This window comes from Amphiura filiformis, chromosome 5 (genome assembly GCF_039555335.1).
Source record: "Amphiura filiformis chromosome 5, Afil_fr2py, whole genome shotgun sequence".
Classification (NCBI taxonomy): domain Eukaryota; kingdom Metazoa; phylum Echinodermata; class Ophiuroidea; order Amphilepidida; family Amphiuridae; genus Amphiura; species Amphiura filiformis.
In genome coordinates this window covers 2,966,623-2,983,814 of record NC_092632.1, presented here as the reverse complement: position 1 = coordinate 2,983,814, position 17,192 = coordinate 2,966,623, and the positions used below count along the sequence as shown (strand labels likewise).

Genomic DNA, 17,192 nt, shown 5'->3' with positions numbered 1-17,192 from the left:
GATGCAGGCTTCATTCACACGCTGGAAGTGGAACGTAGATGTTTCGAATAAAACTTAAATTCTAATAGGGGACATCCATCAAACCGGGGAACAGTCACCGGTTCCCTAACATGTTCATTAGGTTGTAAATGTTAAGGCTAAAAATGTCCCCGTTTAGCCAGTCAAAATCAGAAAACATGTTCGGATTGAACAGTCTAGACAGAGTCCCTATTTGCTTGCGAATATTTGTACTAGGGGTGTGTGCGTCTGGATGTATGAGGGGGTGGGGTGGGTGTGTCTGTGTATTATTGTCAAAAAACAAATACTACATTGTAATTAAGAGAGTCCTTTGAAAAGAACAAGGGATGTTCCATGCACAAACTTATATATATATATATATGTACATGTAGGTTTTTATCAGTGGTGTGCGCAAGCCCCTCCCCCACTTTCACCAGTTAGTCTGGAGAAATGCAGGGTGTACATTTTTGGGGAAATCAAGACTCATGGCTCCTGACTTTTGAAAACATGCAGATATCACGGAGGTTGATTATATCTTGCTTTGATAATTCATTAGATCATCTTGTCTAACCTACCAAACACATCATCTTCACGCCTTTGTAAACTTTCTCCAGAAGAGTATCAAAAGCCTAAAACATTTCAAAAGCGCTTAAATATATCTTTTCTCCTATAATAAAGGTATACAATGCTTCCTAACAACACAGTTCCTATTTGTCATTGTATACAGTGTAGTATGGCCTATATAGTATTAACCTATGGATAGAATTTGCACCTGTTCGTCCATCGACATTCAGCAAGATAATAGCATTGTAACCATACACATTACTATCTATCTTATCTGAATTGTTCATATCTATTTTGATTTCACTTCTACATTGTATTTAGCACAATATTTGTACCATTTAAACAAAAAAAAGTCAATAGTTTTTAGGTCATTATTAAAAAATATTTAGATTAAAAAATAGATTGTAACCAAATAATAATTGTTGTCATTATGTTTGATTTCTTTAGAATATTTGTATGTAGGACTGATTTAGGCGTATATTTTCTAAAAAGAAATAAAATTGTAGAATACATGGACCATCTGGGTGGATAATCATCTATCATCTTGACAACATCACAAATGCTGAATAATAAAACCGGATATTTCTGATCAATTGAACTGTTCCTGCATTTGTGGTGTGGTAACTCACAAACAAACAAAAACAAAAGCCTGAACAAGTGTGTGTTCATTTAGTAACAATAATTTGGGTAAATGTAAGGACTTCACAAAAGTAAAATGTCCATTACAAATACGTCTATAGGAGGCCGGTCGAGTGCAGATCCGTCAGAACATGCTTTTAAATACCGTATACGGAATAAATGCTAAACTCATCGTGACACCATCCAAGCAGCAAAGTTCATTTCCCATTGAAAAAGCGTTATCCGATGGATCTGCAGTCGACCATTCTGATTTTGCTATCTAAGCAAGATAGCAAACCAACTGAGATGTGAGTCCAACAGATTTGTTTTCTATCACAATAATGTAATTATGAGTTGTTGTTCAACAGCAGTTGCTCTAATTAGTTGCTATTACTACTGTTAAACAGGTGGACAGATAATGAATGAACTCAATGAAGGCTATTTTGTAATTCATTGTATCGGGCGATGTTATGTGCGGAGGTGTTTTGACGTCAGAATGACATAAGTTTACCATAATTTCATCATATAGTGGTCAATCTAATGGTAGCTACATCATGGGAAGCAGTTCAAAATTCACACCAGGTGCAAATATCATTGGCTGTTTTACGTCAATAAATTCATGTTAATATTGCTATGCTCATGAAGTGGATATATGTATTCGTGATACAGAAAAGTTACGTTAGAGTTTTACAGAAAAGTTACTACATTGGTATTGTTTTAGAATGCCACTTTTCCTCCCCCTCACCCACACAACACACATTCTTATCCATTTGGCTTCTTCAAGACAGTATCGCCCGCATATTCGTGATCAAAGGCGGTGTATCTGTAGGGTGCAGTCACTTTGTGGAGCATTACGAGCTACAGATGCACTTGTTTGATTTTGCGTGTATCACACATGGACTCTACTGTCTGAAGGAAACCAATTGAACTATAGTCAGTAGGTGTGGTTTGTAAATGCTTAATTTCATTGGTTATTGGGTGTCGTCTATGAGGCAAAAGATAACAGTGGCCACGTTGTGAAAGTCTTCTCAAGTCACACATTTTGTAGGCGTATGCCTAGTTTGAAATATGTACGATCACTGTACACACAATTAAAGTTGTAAGCCAGTTTCTTTCATTTTAGAATAAGGGGAATATCCATGGCATTATAACATAGTTTTAGTTATCAAAATAATACCATCGAAGAATGAGAATAAACAGGAATGTTTTTGTTATCCTCGATCATGTCCAATATTTTATCGTAGTGGATACTGGATAGCAGCTACACCAGCATCCATTACTCAAAATATAGGACCTGCCTATCCCCTGTGACATAATAGATTCCTACCGTTTATTCTCCAATTGTCACACACAACATGTTCAATGAATCTCTCTATGTTCATCATGACTTTATCCCAGTGCAATACATGATCTAGTTTTGCATGATACATGTATGTATTTAATCATTCATAATGTTGGCTATGTTATATAAACTTTTGTGTAAGATAAGATGCCCCAGCTGTCTACATCCAGACTTAGTGTAAACTGTTAGGTTACTAACTGATTTAAGGTGGTGCTGCCTAATTCACTCATTCACTGTTTTAAATTTGTCAACGTCTATGTATTTCTTCATCAGAATAGTTGCAATTGACAAAAATTAGCCATTCACTTAGTTGGGGTTATTCCATCTATTGCACTTACACCTCACAAAATCGCTATTGGTTTGTACAGGGCCTTTCAGTTGGTAATCATTAATGCAGCAGTAAGCATCCTCTTCATGTCAGAGGGTGTGAGACGGAAAAGCCAAATCCTGGCATAAACAGCCAGTGGGAAGAAGCGGTCTATCACAAGTAACAGACTGACCAAATTGTGACAGAAGGTTGAGAAACAAAGTCCCAAACAGCTAATCAATTGAGGGAAAAAACACAGCCGAGATGAAAAAAATTAGAACAGAAAAACCCACACAAACCGTTGGACTGTATAATGGCCCATACAGTTGATATTAAGGGCCAATAAGTTTGATGTGATAGGCAAATGAGCCAATGTATTGTGCTCTAGGGCACGACACTTTATTTCACTTGCCCCACTCCACCTAGGTGTAAAATGGGGAGCTGTTCTAGGAGTAAGTTATACTAACGCTGATTGTTGCTGCCAAATGGTGTGATATCGTAGCAGCAGGCGAGTAATTGTAAAGTGCTTTGATATCTGTTTAATTTCAGATCTAAGGACTATAAATGCCTACATATTTTATTTTGTTTTATTTCTTTATTTATTTATTTATTTATTTGTTTGTTTGTTTGTTTGTTGATTTATTTATAGTAAGCAGCTTTCCAAAATTGGTTAAACGAGCCATGATCACCTTATTTTAACCACCACTATCCAACATAAGTTAAAATAAGGACTCATATAAGCTAATCATAGGTTAACATATCTGAAATATATCAGTAGAGTAAAAATGTTTGTCTATGCTTTTAATGAATATTGATGTACTATCTGAGGCTGACAAATATTGATTTTATCGCTTCAAAAAAGGCCGGTATATTACCATGATCGAGTCGGTTATATCACAAATTAATTATTGGTTATTTCCCCATATTATGAAGGTACTTCAAATTATTTCATATATGAGCTATACTCATCAAGCAGTATTCTTTCGAAGTTTAGCAGGATTATTTTAGCAAATTCTAAGTTGATTATAGAAGTTTATTTGTAGAAAGTGATGGTGGTATTTGTCATAATATGCATATGAAGCTTTACTTAATTTAGCAGGAGTCAATAAGCTTTTAATTAATCCCGGTCTGGACAAGCGATGTAGATGGACTAATTAAGACTGGTCATCGTTACCTAGGTCACACACTCAGTCCTATTGATGTATTATGCTGCAGGAATCAATAAGATATATTGAGTTAATAATGCCTGCCCGGCCATCAACTATCCCGCTAGACCATCGGTGTTAAGTAATATTACGCTACTATTGCTTTGCCTGTGGTGAATTATGTAGGTGTCGCATAGAGGAGAATTTAATCTTCATCAGAAAATAATGTAACATTTATTTTTCCAATATGTTATATAGATTTGAGTTTTGACAAGTATGCATATAATGCATATAATATAAAGCCCAAAATTTTCTGCTTTATAAATGTTAGATTCTGCATTCTTCCACTTTGTAAATTTTGCAATTTCAACTTTTTTGCAAGAAGCTAATTTTTATGTTATTTACCAGATGTGGAGTCCATCAACACATGGGAATGAAATAAATGTTGAACATTGTGATTTCGTCGACTCACTAAGTATCAACATGATTTGAGATTTTTAAGATTGATATGCATGCATTTCATGGTAACACATTGTTTATTATGTTACATTTAGAACTTGGAATAAAATTTTGATTTTAAAATTTATATAATTTTATTGATAGATTGTTATCTCTTCTTTTTTTTTTTTTTCTTTTTTTTTGGTACGTTTTTTCTAAACCTATGAGGCAACAGCACCCAACCTTTTTGGAATGAAACTCTCTTACTTGAAAGTTGGAGCACTCGAACCCCACATAAAAAAATATGTTGCATGTTTCCTCTCTTTCATGTAGTCATGTGACCACATTGGGGTGTGTTGAGGGGTGTGTGTGTGAGGGAGGATTCAGGGGTGTGTGTAATTTACAAAGAATCATTTGCAAACATCTAAATGTAGTGCTATAGTGCCACATTCTGCGGTTGATAACAACTTTTGGGGTGTACAATGGAGTGAGACTATTTTAGATGTGATCTGATCCAATCAGACCAAAAGAGGCAATTTTGACAATTTAATTATTGTCATCAGCAATCTATTGCTGAAATCCTTATCCAAGCATACTGGGTTGCAATGTTCAATTACCATCATCAGCAATATATTGCTGAAATCCTATATGCATGCATGCTTAGTTCCAATGCAGAGGATGATTTAAGCACTTCCCACCACGCTGCTGTGTTGACTTGCGGTTAGCACAGCTGTGTGAGTGAACATGACACCACTGCGCGCACATTGCATTGACGAACATGGTTAAATTTGAATTTGGACTGATATATTTACAATAAAAATGCATTCACAATGCTGGTCGATTTCACATTTTATGTTACCTACAGAAGGTGTGAATTATCCTTCATGCATACATCACTTTAGATCTGAAATCGACTAAGTAATAATGACACACGCACTATTCTTAAACAACATCTTTTGCACAGAATTCAATGGGATTTGAAAAGTAAAGTGGCAGTTGAAACTCTGGTGATAACACGTTTGCAGTGCATGATGGGGCTTCCTTAAATCATCCTCTGGTTCCAATGTTATGAACTGTCAAAATGGCACTTTTCTATCGCACACTGTTTTGCCTGTATTGCAATTTCACAATAGGCTAATGCTTCTTTCAGTCCGATTTTGAGATTGATTCTTATTTTCGTTTCAGTTTTTATCAATGCTATATTTGATTTTACAATGAAAAGTGAAGCGCAGCTGGTGCTATCCATGAGTTGAAACCAAGTTCATCCGTAGTTTTATAACAACCGTACTTTAATTTGATTTTGCTCTCATCATTTTACATTAGGCATATGAGCAACATGCTTAATTACAGTGATTGATCATGTTCCCGTCTGCAATGATTATACATACATTATATTTTACTAAATCGTATATGTTTTGTACCAGGGTTTTTATAAAATGATGAGGACAGAACATTATTGCTGGTAGCTTCAGAACTAATAATGGGATGATATGGGCTATTCCAGTTGAAATCCATGTACCCCCAATGGTAGACATGACCTTAATCTCCCACACAGGGAGGTGTAGATTTCAAATGGAGTCACCCATATGAAATTCACACTCCCTGTGTGGAAGATTAAGGTCATGTCTTCTATAGGGGTGTATGAATTTCAACTGGAATAGACCATTTATACAGCACTTTTATTAGCTTTATTAAAAAGGTATCATCTGTCTGTCTGTCTAGTTTAGTTTGGTCACAAAGTAGGCAAAAATTATACTGTTGCCCCTCCCCAGAGAAATGTATAAAAACCACCTTTGGAATAAAATGTCTATATTTCACGGGTCCCTACCCCAAGATTTTGATTTTGAGTATACAAAGGGTGCAACAGTATTGCTGTACAACTGAATTTAGACTCACCAGTTATAGATCTATAACCATTGCATTTACAAAGCTTGTGAGCATGTTGCTTAAACTTCATTGACCAATCATCACTTACAAGTCTAATATATGTTATTATGAAAGTCAAATAATTTAAATAAAAAATCACCAAATCATCCAATTCAATAATTAATCTGCAAGCAGAACCCCTCAAGTTTTATCAATCATGATTATTAAAATATACTGAAACTGACTACCTATGCAATGCATCGCTTTTGACTAGTGATTGACTATCGCTATCAAAAAGCAATACATCACTATTGCAAACCAATTGAGTGTAAATTCAGAAGAGCAGTTTATTTGCTTGAAATGTGTTTTTTTTTTTTTTTTTTTTTTTTTGTCTTTTTGGTTTTGTTTGTCTGCTACTTGGCCATCAGACTTTTTGTGCCTACATTGGTTGTTTGGTTTATCGTGTTTAAGATTTTCATCACTTGTGTACTTTTGTATTCCCATTTGTCCAGCACTTCTGTGAGCCTTGGAACTAGTCATTTTTGGCTATTGAACTTTGCATACTTCTAATGCCTATATTTGCTGTTTTTGTCCCCCCCCCTTGCATACTGTCTAGCCTGTATTTTACTTGTTACCCTACATCAAGTTGGTGTACCTTGCTCATTTTCTTTCCTCTTGTAAGAGGATAAGAGTTAGTTTTCAGTTCAGAATATGGGTTTGGGATATTAGTAGGGATGCCCACTCTCAATACAGTTTCCACTAGAACGATTTTTCATTTACTGTGTGCGTGCACTCACACACGTATTGTCTATGGAGAAACTGATCGATACAAGAAATCCCAAGCATGTTAAATGGCGTACATACTTGTTTTGATCCAAATGTAGGCCTATATCAGGGTGTTTCAAGAAATTCCTGATTCCACCAGAAAACAATCACCAAACTTTTTCCTGTTTGGTCAGTAAATAGAGAGGACCTTCCTGCATGAAGAGATCAACTTTTTTAATGAAAAATTTAATGAGATGAGAACTACAACAGGTTGAAGTGACACCATTCCGTGCATCAGGTGTTCAAACGCAATTATCTCCGAATTTGGAGTGAATCAGACAAGCAAACTTACATACTCATAAAATTTAACTATTTATGAAGACAAAATGTGTAGGATGTTAAGAAATTTAAGAATGTTTAAGCCTACATGCCCCATCTCAAATCATGCACTTCCCGTGCACTTCTCACTACCATGTCCATTTCATAGGGAGTATAAAAACCGGGGACCATCATGGCTTCCATGCACACAGTGTATTGCTCAATGTAGTAAAGACAACCTTTGAGTTGGAGCAAATTTCTCAAAATTGGTAGTGATTAATGTTACCAAACTTATGCCATGATGAAATATAATAATTTTTGAAGATAAAATGTGCTGACCTTAAAAGATTGAACAATGTTTAAGACTACCGCTTTTCATTTGAAATAATGCACTTATTGTTCATCTCCTCTATGGAGATATTTTCCATGGCGGCCATCTATGATCATGCTTGAGGTTTCAACAAACAAAACCATGGGTTTTGAGGTCTTATAGTTTTTGTTGTATGTCAACAAAATCGATTAAATTTTCAGGATGATCTTATTTTCATGTTGTTATAAGCAAATATAATGTTCCAGATAAGATAGTTAATAAATACATTAAGAAAAAGTACCTTAAAGTTGCACTTTCTGTTAGTATTCCTTTTGGACTTTAACTTTTTAACATGTTCTAGCAGCCCTATATAAAACCGTGACACTCGAAAGGCCATATCTCTGGAATGAAACGTCCGATTAAGATTATTTAAACGCCAAAATGTTTCTTTCATCAATTCCCATCCAATAAGTTAGGTCTGAATCAATTTAAAAGTACTTCAATTTTTAGTGGACATGCCTAATATTAGTTAGTAGTAGTGCATTTAGGATATAATTTTGAGATAAGGGTTGAGATTAAAGTGGTGTTCTGTATTCTAAACTTGCTCTGTGCTCCGCAAATGAAAATTGAAACTAATGTATGAGCCCCATACATTGAATATATACTAGGATTAAATGGGCATTTTGTGATCCACAGCCTCATCCCCCACCTACTCCAAAAAGAGATGCCCCTTTAAATGTAGAGGACACTTTCTGTGTCATAGTGAACAGAATAAGAAAAGAAACATTTTGTTAGAAATAGAAGCATATATCTAGGAAGCATAGGAAGATACTCACCAAAAAATGGGTCTTACGTCAACGGCAGTCTTGGTATTCACAAGAAATATTTGTAAGAAATATCATGGGTGCAATTAACGTCAAACATAATGACGTGGTGCGTCCGCCACCGTGACAAGCTAGAGCAAACGTGCCCTCATAACGTCTACTATTACCCTGTCATTGTGCTCATAAATCACACCCTAGCACAATATTTAAGCATATCTACTCAAGCTCTATTTAACCATCAAATGTAAAAAGACGGGCAGATTTATATGGTTTAAACTCTGTTTCGGAAAGTTGTTGGAAATTGTCGAAAGGTATTGGACATAATTGACATGGTTGAGATAAAAGCAACAAGCCACTTTAAGTATTGGAACGAATATATGCATAGCATTCATTTGAGAATGGCATAGGAATTAGTGACCCACTCATTTTTGGATACAATGAGAAATAAGTGTGGCATCCATCCAGTCGCAATGTTTCAGATCAAAGGCATCATATCAAGCATGTGGTGGGAAGTACCTGCCCAATATTGAGTCAAAAGAAAAGGCATCCAAAATCCTAATATTTAAAGCACTTTTGCAGTAAAGAAATCACCAATTGAGTGGATGGTCAATCAGCCCCAATCGGCATTACTGCCTTTCTTACAGTGCCCCGGATTGGTTAATTACAGGATATAATCACCTGAGTAACCATCAAAATAAAGCTTTAGATCTCTCATCAATTTTAAGCTTAATCCACTTCAACCCTATGACTATTCTTTATACCATATCTCTGATTGGCTCAATAATTGATATAGTCCTCTTTGTAACCAATCAAAATAGTTCTTAGACTTACAGGCCAATAATTAGGCAGATAGTGCCTATATGGTTAATTGAATACATTAGGTATTAGTGATGGACCAAGAAAGTGCCATAAAAACTTAAAAAGGTCAATTTACCTCTTTGGAGATTCAAAACCCTGTGAAAATCTATAAAAGTAAAATTAAAAGGAATAACCATAAAATTACCATAAACCATAAAATTACCATATACCCTTGCAATTTCAAATCTAGGTTGATTTTTAGCAAAATACAGCAACATTTATGAAGTATGGCAGGCCATGTAACCCAATTGTGCACATAAAGCGTGCTCACGGTGGCAACCCTGCTACCATGTTTCATTGTATTCTGAAATGTTACAGACAACTTCCTAGAATAAGTATATGAAAAGGGAAGACAGGTTGATTGAAATGATACTTGGTAAATTGTGCAATTTCTGAGTGATAATATCCATTCCCTGTTTCCAGGTAACAATTAGTATCACGCCTGTATCTATGGCTTTATTAGCACAACTTTCCACTTAATCTGGAGTGGGAAATCAATCAAACTTGGGGCAGCTGAGCCGTAGTGTAGCAGTTGTCCTGATAGAAATGCTACAATATTGCATCATCATCATGGAGCAAATGGCATGACTGATGTTGTAAGGGGCTATTTCAATGTGCCTACTGGCACATTCGTGCAGTGAGAATAAAAATCTGTGCAGTGAGAATTAAAAATCTGTGCTTATTTCTATACTATTCTGAATTAGTCAAGAAATCTATACAAAATGTTTTGTTTTCTGGTAATCAATCAAACACTCATTTTGCAAAAACAATTCAAGCAAATTATTGCCTTACAATGCCTCTAGCAATGCCCTTTCTCCCCACTGTATTGATCACTTGTGGAGAAAAGCCTAGCGCTTCGGGACGAGCAAATTCACAACAGGCGTGGGGGTGGCAGAGTAGTATATATACATATGTGTGTATGTTATACAACTTAGTTTGTATGCACTTTTGCATTCTTATTGACATTACCATTTTGTTTAACTTGATATCAGTAAACCAGCTGTGTACTTTCATCCAGCTGCAGCTAAGTATAAAAATTATAATTCAATTAAATGGTTTGAACTTTTAAATGAAAATCTACCCTTCTAAATAGATAAGAAAAAAACATTAACTTGCAATTAGTGAAACATGAGGGTACTTTCATTAATTTAATTAAAAGTAATTAAAAATAATGAATTAAAAGGATTTACATGTTAAATGAAAACCTACCCTTATAAATACCTCCTTTTCTTTTTTGATTAACATCTAACTATCGGCACCTGTGTGCAGTTTATTCAACTTTGCAGAGCTTTTTATGCATTTTTACATTTCGATTAACATTTTTGACTTTATTGAACCAGGAGTGCACTTCATGACTTTCATTGAGCATAGCTAATAATTATAAATCAATTAAAAGAATTTACATTTTAAATGAAAACCTACCCTTCTAAATACCTCTAACCATTTCCTTTTTTGATTAACATTTTATTATAGGCACCTGTGTGCAGTTTATTCAACTTTGCAGAGGATTTTGCATTTTTGCATTGTGATTAACATTTTTATTTTCATCGAGCTGCAACTAGGTTCAAAAATGATGAGAAGATTCAAGTCATAAGTCTGCTCTTTCAAAGTCTATACATTTTGTGTAGCTATTAAATTATGGCAGAAAAATAATAACATCACAAAATAATGAGAATGTTGGTATAATGAGCCGTTTGTTTAACATATTTTAAGAAGAATATTTTTAGAAACTAATTGTCCTTACGATGATATTCCACAAACATTGTAAATGTTAATATTAAAGCTGAATTTTTTTAATATAAGTTATGGTGTACCCCACGGGTAAATGCTTGGACCCCTATTATTTATATTATATATAAACGATGATAAATACATGAAGGATGTTCTAATTTATCCTCTCTGCTGATTATGAGCCTGCACCACTTGGTTGATGGATTGTAAACCAAGTGTCAAAAAGAAATTGCATGGTTCTGCCATTATACACTGTGTGCGGAGAATTGGCAGCATATATGAAAGGAACAATTATGTAACCTTACACAGAATGTTCCATGACTGGTTCAATTCCCATTCATTTATGCTGCCAGTTCGAGGCTCTCCCCGCACATAGTGCATAATGGCGGAACCGTGCAAGTAGCGAATATGCAACCAGGGTTCACACTTTGCTCTCAAATAAGGGGGTCCACTTTTTGATGCTGGACCCATTCAGATCCCATTTAAGTTTTATATATATTTGTGGGTTGTTCTACATATATGTATAATCCCTGCATGATTAGGTTAAAGTGTGCGATTCAAAGCTGCCACTGTGACATCCAAATGGCGTTGCTATTTGAGACAAGACGCACTAAAGAGGAAGTGACATTGACAGAAGTTTCTTTAGGTTGGCATTCTGTCTTAACATAGTGGATTGAATTAAGTGAAAGACTCAACATGAAACCTGCTGTGATCATTATTTGTGAAAAAAGTATAAAGTAAAACAAGAAGATGGTTTAACCTAATTGTGCATCTTGGTTTTGTTTTTGTTTTTTTGTTGTTGTTGAAGCTTTTTTTTCATTCTGTAGTTTGGATTACCTTTTTTCATCACATAATAGTTTAATGTTGGGTTTTGAGTAAATATTAATGCTGAATGGGTGTATTATTATTTTGTGATACTTAGTGTTCACAGTTTTTTGCCAAATTAAAATGTTTAGTATAAAAGTTTATGCAGGGAACTTGTAATTAGTGAAATTAGAAAAAGTTTGACATTGTTATGCCGGAAAAAATCAATCATGTGAAAATAACCATTTTTATAGAAGTCAACCGTTTGAACAATATTAGTACACCTTGATCAAATACAAAATGAAACTTTATCAGTGACGTAAAGTTGTTGTCATCTGAGAAGCCGAAAAGCTTGCCATGTATATGAAGCTTGGTTGGGTTAGGTCAAATTGGATTTTGCTGTAATTGAGCTGAATTTGGGCAGCCAAGAGTAATTGGAAGATTTTTACGGCAATATTATGCTTGAACAGGAGTGTTATTGTAAAGTTGGGTAAATTACAATTGCCTGGTGTCGACAGAATGGTGCATAGATGAAATGGCAAGCTATAGGACATTTTGATGTTGAAAATCTAATACTGTGTGATTTTACTGGCCTGATGTAAGTACACGTGGCTTTATTGTGTCATTGTATAAGGGCCAAGATTCGACTTGATTTGTGTGTGCGTGATACATGATCTGCTAATACCTGTAGTTTGTTGATTAGAAATTTTTGATCAGTCAATTTTCTCCTTCGGCATTTGTGTTTATGTGTTGTTTTTGCTTGTTTCTTGAATATGCTGTTTTATTGTCAACAGCCCTTTGATTTTATGATGTGGTAAAAGTATTGTGCATAATAGTTCATTTGAGTGCAGATATGTTTTGCTCTTCATGGATTTAAAGGTAAAACATTGTGTTTCCCTAGTTTGACCTAGAAACCCAAATACAAGATGAAATTTTGATCCCTTTAAAATTAAATTCTAGTTTGATACATCTGTGAGATGCCTATTGATTGGTATTTTATGTAATGTTACCACTAGAAAAATAAAAATGTTTGTTTAAATAGAAAAATAGGATAAAACTTGTTTGTGGAACTATGACCATTGGACATAAACATTAGACCTCTTCGCATGTTCTTGTCCCATTGTGTATTGCAGGCTGCAAACAATGGTTTCTGCATCACTTGAATAAAAGTACATCTTATTTCTGTAGATAGAAAACCCAGGAGAGCAGTTAGTAGTGTGCGTAATAACAACAGCAGGAAAGCTATGTTCTGACATTGGACACAGCAAAACTTGACAAGATTTGGAGAGTGAATTGAAAAATACAAACTGTTGGAATCGGAAAATAATATATAGACTTTCATGTATAATAAATTTGCTATTTCTTTTCTTCTTTTTCTTCAGGTATCTGTAGGCAGTGAGCAGGATAGCAGCTTTTTAATGCCTCAGGATGAGAACAGTAATGATGCCCTGGTTATAGTAGATGATGACAGTAACTGGTCTATGAATGATAGCAATTCAGGTAGGTAGCAATACAGGAGGTTTTTAAAGCCTCACCATATTACGTTATGCATAACTAGTTATTTCAATAACAAAGCAAAAAGAGAAGCAAACCAAATGAGCTAATGAATCCTTCATTTTTCTGTCTGAATATGGCAAAGATGTAATTTTCCTTTTTGGCCACTTTCAAAGATCAAATCTCAACTTATTCCTTAATTTTACTCCTAATTTTTCCCTAACCGTAAATACAATAAGGTGTAGGTGGTATGATGTCACAAACTGTAGCTTGAACGACTGGTTAATACAGTTTTACCAACAAGCTGTAGACTAGCTTGTGACTCTTTTGGAGAGAAAGTGTCAAAAAGAAGTATTTGTATGCATTGATGTTGAATTAAGTGCATGCTCCATGATGCTGGTCAACATCAAGGCACTGGTTAATACAGTTTTACCAACCACTCTTGGTAATTGCTCTGAACCTAATAAGTTATCCCGAATGAAAAAATAAACCAGACAGACAAATGATGCAATGGGCTATTCTAGTTGAAATACATACACCCCTTATGGAAGACGTGGCCTTAATCTCCCAATTTATAGTGCGCTACGCACAGGCACAATGCCTAGACGTTGATCCACAAGCCTCAGCACACTTTACAGGTTGTCGCTGACCACTACGGCCCAACATCATTCCATAAACCATTAAACAACCATTCAGGGACTTTGCTGCTTCAAGAGCGCACACCCTAGACATTCCACAAATAACATTCGCAACCAGGATCAGCTCCCCGAGTTTTGTACGGGTTACAACGAGACAAATTAGCAGTGAGTTCCTTGTCCAGGGGAATTTCAAGCTAACTCAATTTTTCCATGAGAGCGTACTAGGCACCGTCAGGGTTAAAACCCGCAACCTCTCGCACCAAAGTTGAATGCCTTATCGATTGAGCTAATTTGACTGCTTAAGGCCATGTCTTCCATAGGGGTGTAAGGATTTCAACTGGAATAGCCCAATGATTGACCATTAAAGGGAGACTTATAAATAGAAGCACCAAGGTCCACTTTGTAAGAACTCGTATGATGTGGATTAATGTGTTAAGTATTTGCCAATTTATGCATGTTTAGCATATCAGACGGTCTGTTCACATCATTAAGTGCAGCTCATGTGGTTACAGACAAGTCCAGCAACTGTACATTGTATCAATATTTATCAGTCAATATAAATGGTATGGTTAAGCTTCTTTTAGACACGTTTAAGTGTGATATTAAGAATTCAATATCTATAAAGAATGTTTTCAAGCTTGATAGAGATTAGTCTTCAAACATGGCAGTCTCTCCATCATTAAGATCAATTATGTTTCAAACTAATTTGAAAACTTATAAAACAAATTATGTTTTCGAGCCTAATTGAGATTAAAGTCTCCAAACATGACAGCCTTTCCATCAATGTTTCTGGATTAAAGCCCTTAATGCTCTGCATGGCAGCCACAGGTTTCAACATAAGAAAGTCCCAAGTTTTGAGAATTTTTCTCAAAATATCAAGAGCTTTCTCAAGAACCACGAATCCAATACTTGGCATGTTGCTACTCATTTTAATGCATATTTCATGCTGATTCCAAATATGGTACAAATGTACAATTCTTAAATTTTTGTGAATTCAAAAAAATTGAAACTTGTTGTTTGCAGTCGACACCCGCATGTAAAGAGTTAAAAGTTATAATAATGTACTTCTATGTTAGTTTTTAAACAGAAAGGGAAGCTTGGGCAAACTATCATAATAAATATAAGGAGAAAATAATGATAACTGTTGGGGATTGAACCAATGCACTCAAGATTTAGTCCTACTGATTGCTGTCGTGATCATTTCCTCAGCCAATGTAGCTTTGGGGATCACACCAGCAAATTCCACTTAAAAGCAACAAATTATTCTAAGTGATATATCTTGCTCTCTTGGGTCAAGTCCACTTGATTAAATTTCTAATTTAGGTCATGCTGAAAGATTCAACATTACCAATTCAACACTGAAAGTAAAATGTATCATTAGCTGTTACAAAATAGAAACATTTTTGTTATCAACAGAACAAACACCATCACAGCCTATGCAAACTGGCAAAAGAGGACGTGGGAGACCTAGAAGTAAGCCTATAGGACCCAAGAAGCCCCCTGGTAGACCTGGAAGACCTCGTAAAGTGGGTACTGCTGCTGCAGCTATTGCTGGGGCAAGAGCCGGTGCAGTAGCTGGCACAGCAGCTGCCTATGCAGCCTATGGATTTAACTTCACAGGTAGGTCATAATGAACTTGTAAAAGGGTTTGTCTTTTTGTTTGTTTGTTTGTTTGCTTGAAGGATCATCAAAAAAGTATGGAAAGCAGAGACCTTAGCAAAACTTGCAATAAGGAGTTCCAGTTATTGCAGGCCTATAATCACTATATACACTTTAAGGATCAGAAACTGACATCCCTGATTTACATTCTTTCTGTTCTCGGGCTGCTGACCAAAGTACTTTTCATTGATATGAGATTTCAGTACCTTGGGTGCAAGTGTGCAGTTGTCTGAACAGTACTCAATGAGATGATACTCAAATAATTTTCAATGTTAATTCTGTTTTTAAAAAAAGACTGTTCTTTAAAAAAACACATTTTGAGTTGCATAATCAAAGTCCGAGTGCCTAATGATCAAACTCCAATGGCCAAGTGGTTAAAGAGCAGGTATTGCAATCCTGCAGCCCTTTGTTTGATTCCAAAGTAGGATCACTTTCCTTATTCCATTCTATAAAAATATGCAACAATGAGGAAACCTTTGAAGTACTGATACCATCCTCTCCTGTATTTCCTTCTATCATCAGTGAGAATTTGTGCCAGACATACAAGAATGGAAACAGATATAGTATGTTTTATGTAGCAACATTAATTGTGATTTATGTTTAAGTGAATCAGCAGGCTGATGCATTAAATAAATGAGTAAGCTTTTATATCAAGTAATATTTCATTTCATTTTAAATGTTTCATTCCATGCAATATATCACATGTTTATCCAGACACAGTATTGCAGTTTCAAACATAGCAACAAAAGAGCTCATGGATATTAGTTAATCAGCGACAAATTACTGCCGACCCAAATGGTTTTGTTTTTATATATTTCAAAATAAATATTGCAAAAGATATTGGTAATATTTAAGGTCATTTATCTTTTGTCGCCTAAGCATTTAAAGATGGAAACATTTTGTGGCGGGTATCATGTTCCCTAGTTAGCAGGCCATTTTATTCAGAAATGTTCTTTGGTTGACAAGAGAGGCAGGACAACCATATTCTTGGACCTTGATACTAATAATGTTGCACATATTAACCCCACTTGTTTCGTTACTTCTTCATGCTGTAGAAACCCAAGTCAATTTAATTTGTCTATTTTATTCTGCTTGGGTACATCTAGAAAAGTGCATCTTATTCATGCATGCATGTCATGCTATTAGCTGGATACAAACTGTCGTATCTTACATAACATGTTTGTAGATAGAGACATATTAATTAATTTTAGTTTAATGGAAAAAGGTATTCCATTGGAAAAATCATCCTTTATATTTGACTTCTTGTGGAAAAAGAAATAAAGACAAGTACTGTATGAAATGTAATAAATTTCAACAAACATGATCTGCGTAGCTTGAGACAATATAATTTGATGGAAAAACGTCTTGCATTGGAAATATCATTGCATGAGATATTACAAGAAAGGTATGAATATGACGATATCTGTAAGTTAACATGGATGATTTAGTCGGAACACGATGTGTTTGATGGAGCAATAACGTCAACAAGTAGTAATCCATCAATCACCATGGAG

The 17,192-nt window shown here is 35.2% G+C and overlaps 1 protein-coding gene across 1 annotated transcript in view; it reads left to right on the top strand.

The window, feature by feature from the left end:
- Positions 1 to 17,192, top strand: part of LOC140152477 (chromatin-remodeling ATPase INO80-like) — a 137,613-nt gene that overhangs the window by 68,254 nt on the left and 52,167 nt on the right. Inside the window, exons 31-32 of the mRNA XM_072174800.1 lie at positions 13,270 to 13,387; positions 15,436 to 15,639. Of these exons, the coding sequence (XP_072030901.1) occupies positions 13,270 to 13,387; positions 15,436 to 15,639 (322 nt within the window). The remainder of the gene's footprint in view (positions 1 to 13,269; positions 13,388 to 15,435; positions 15,640 to 17,192) is intronic.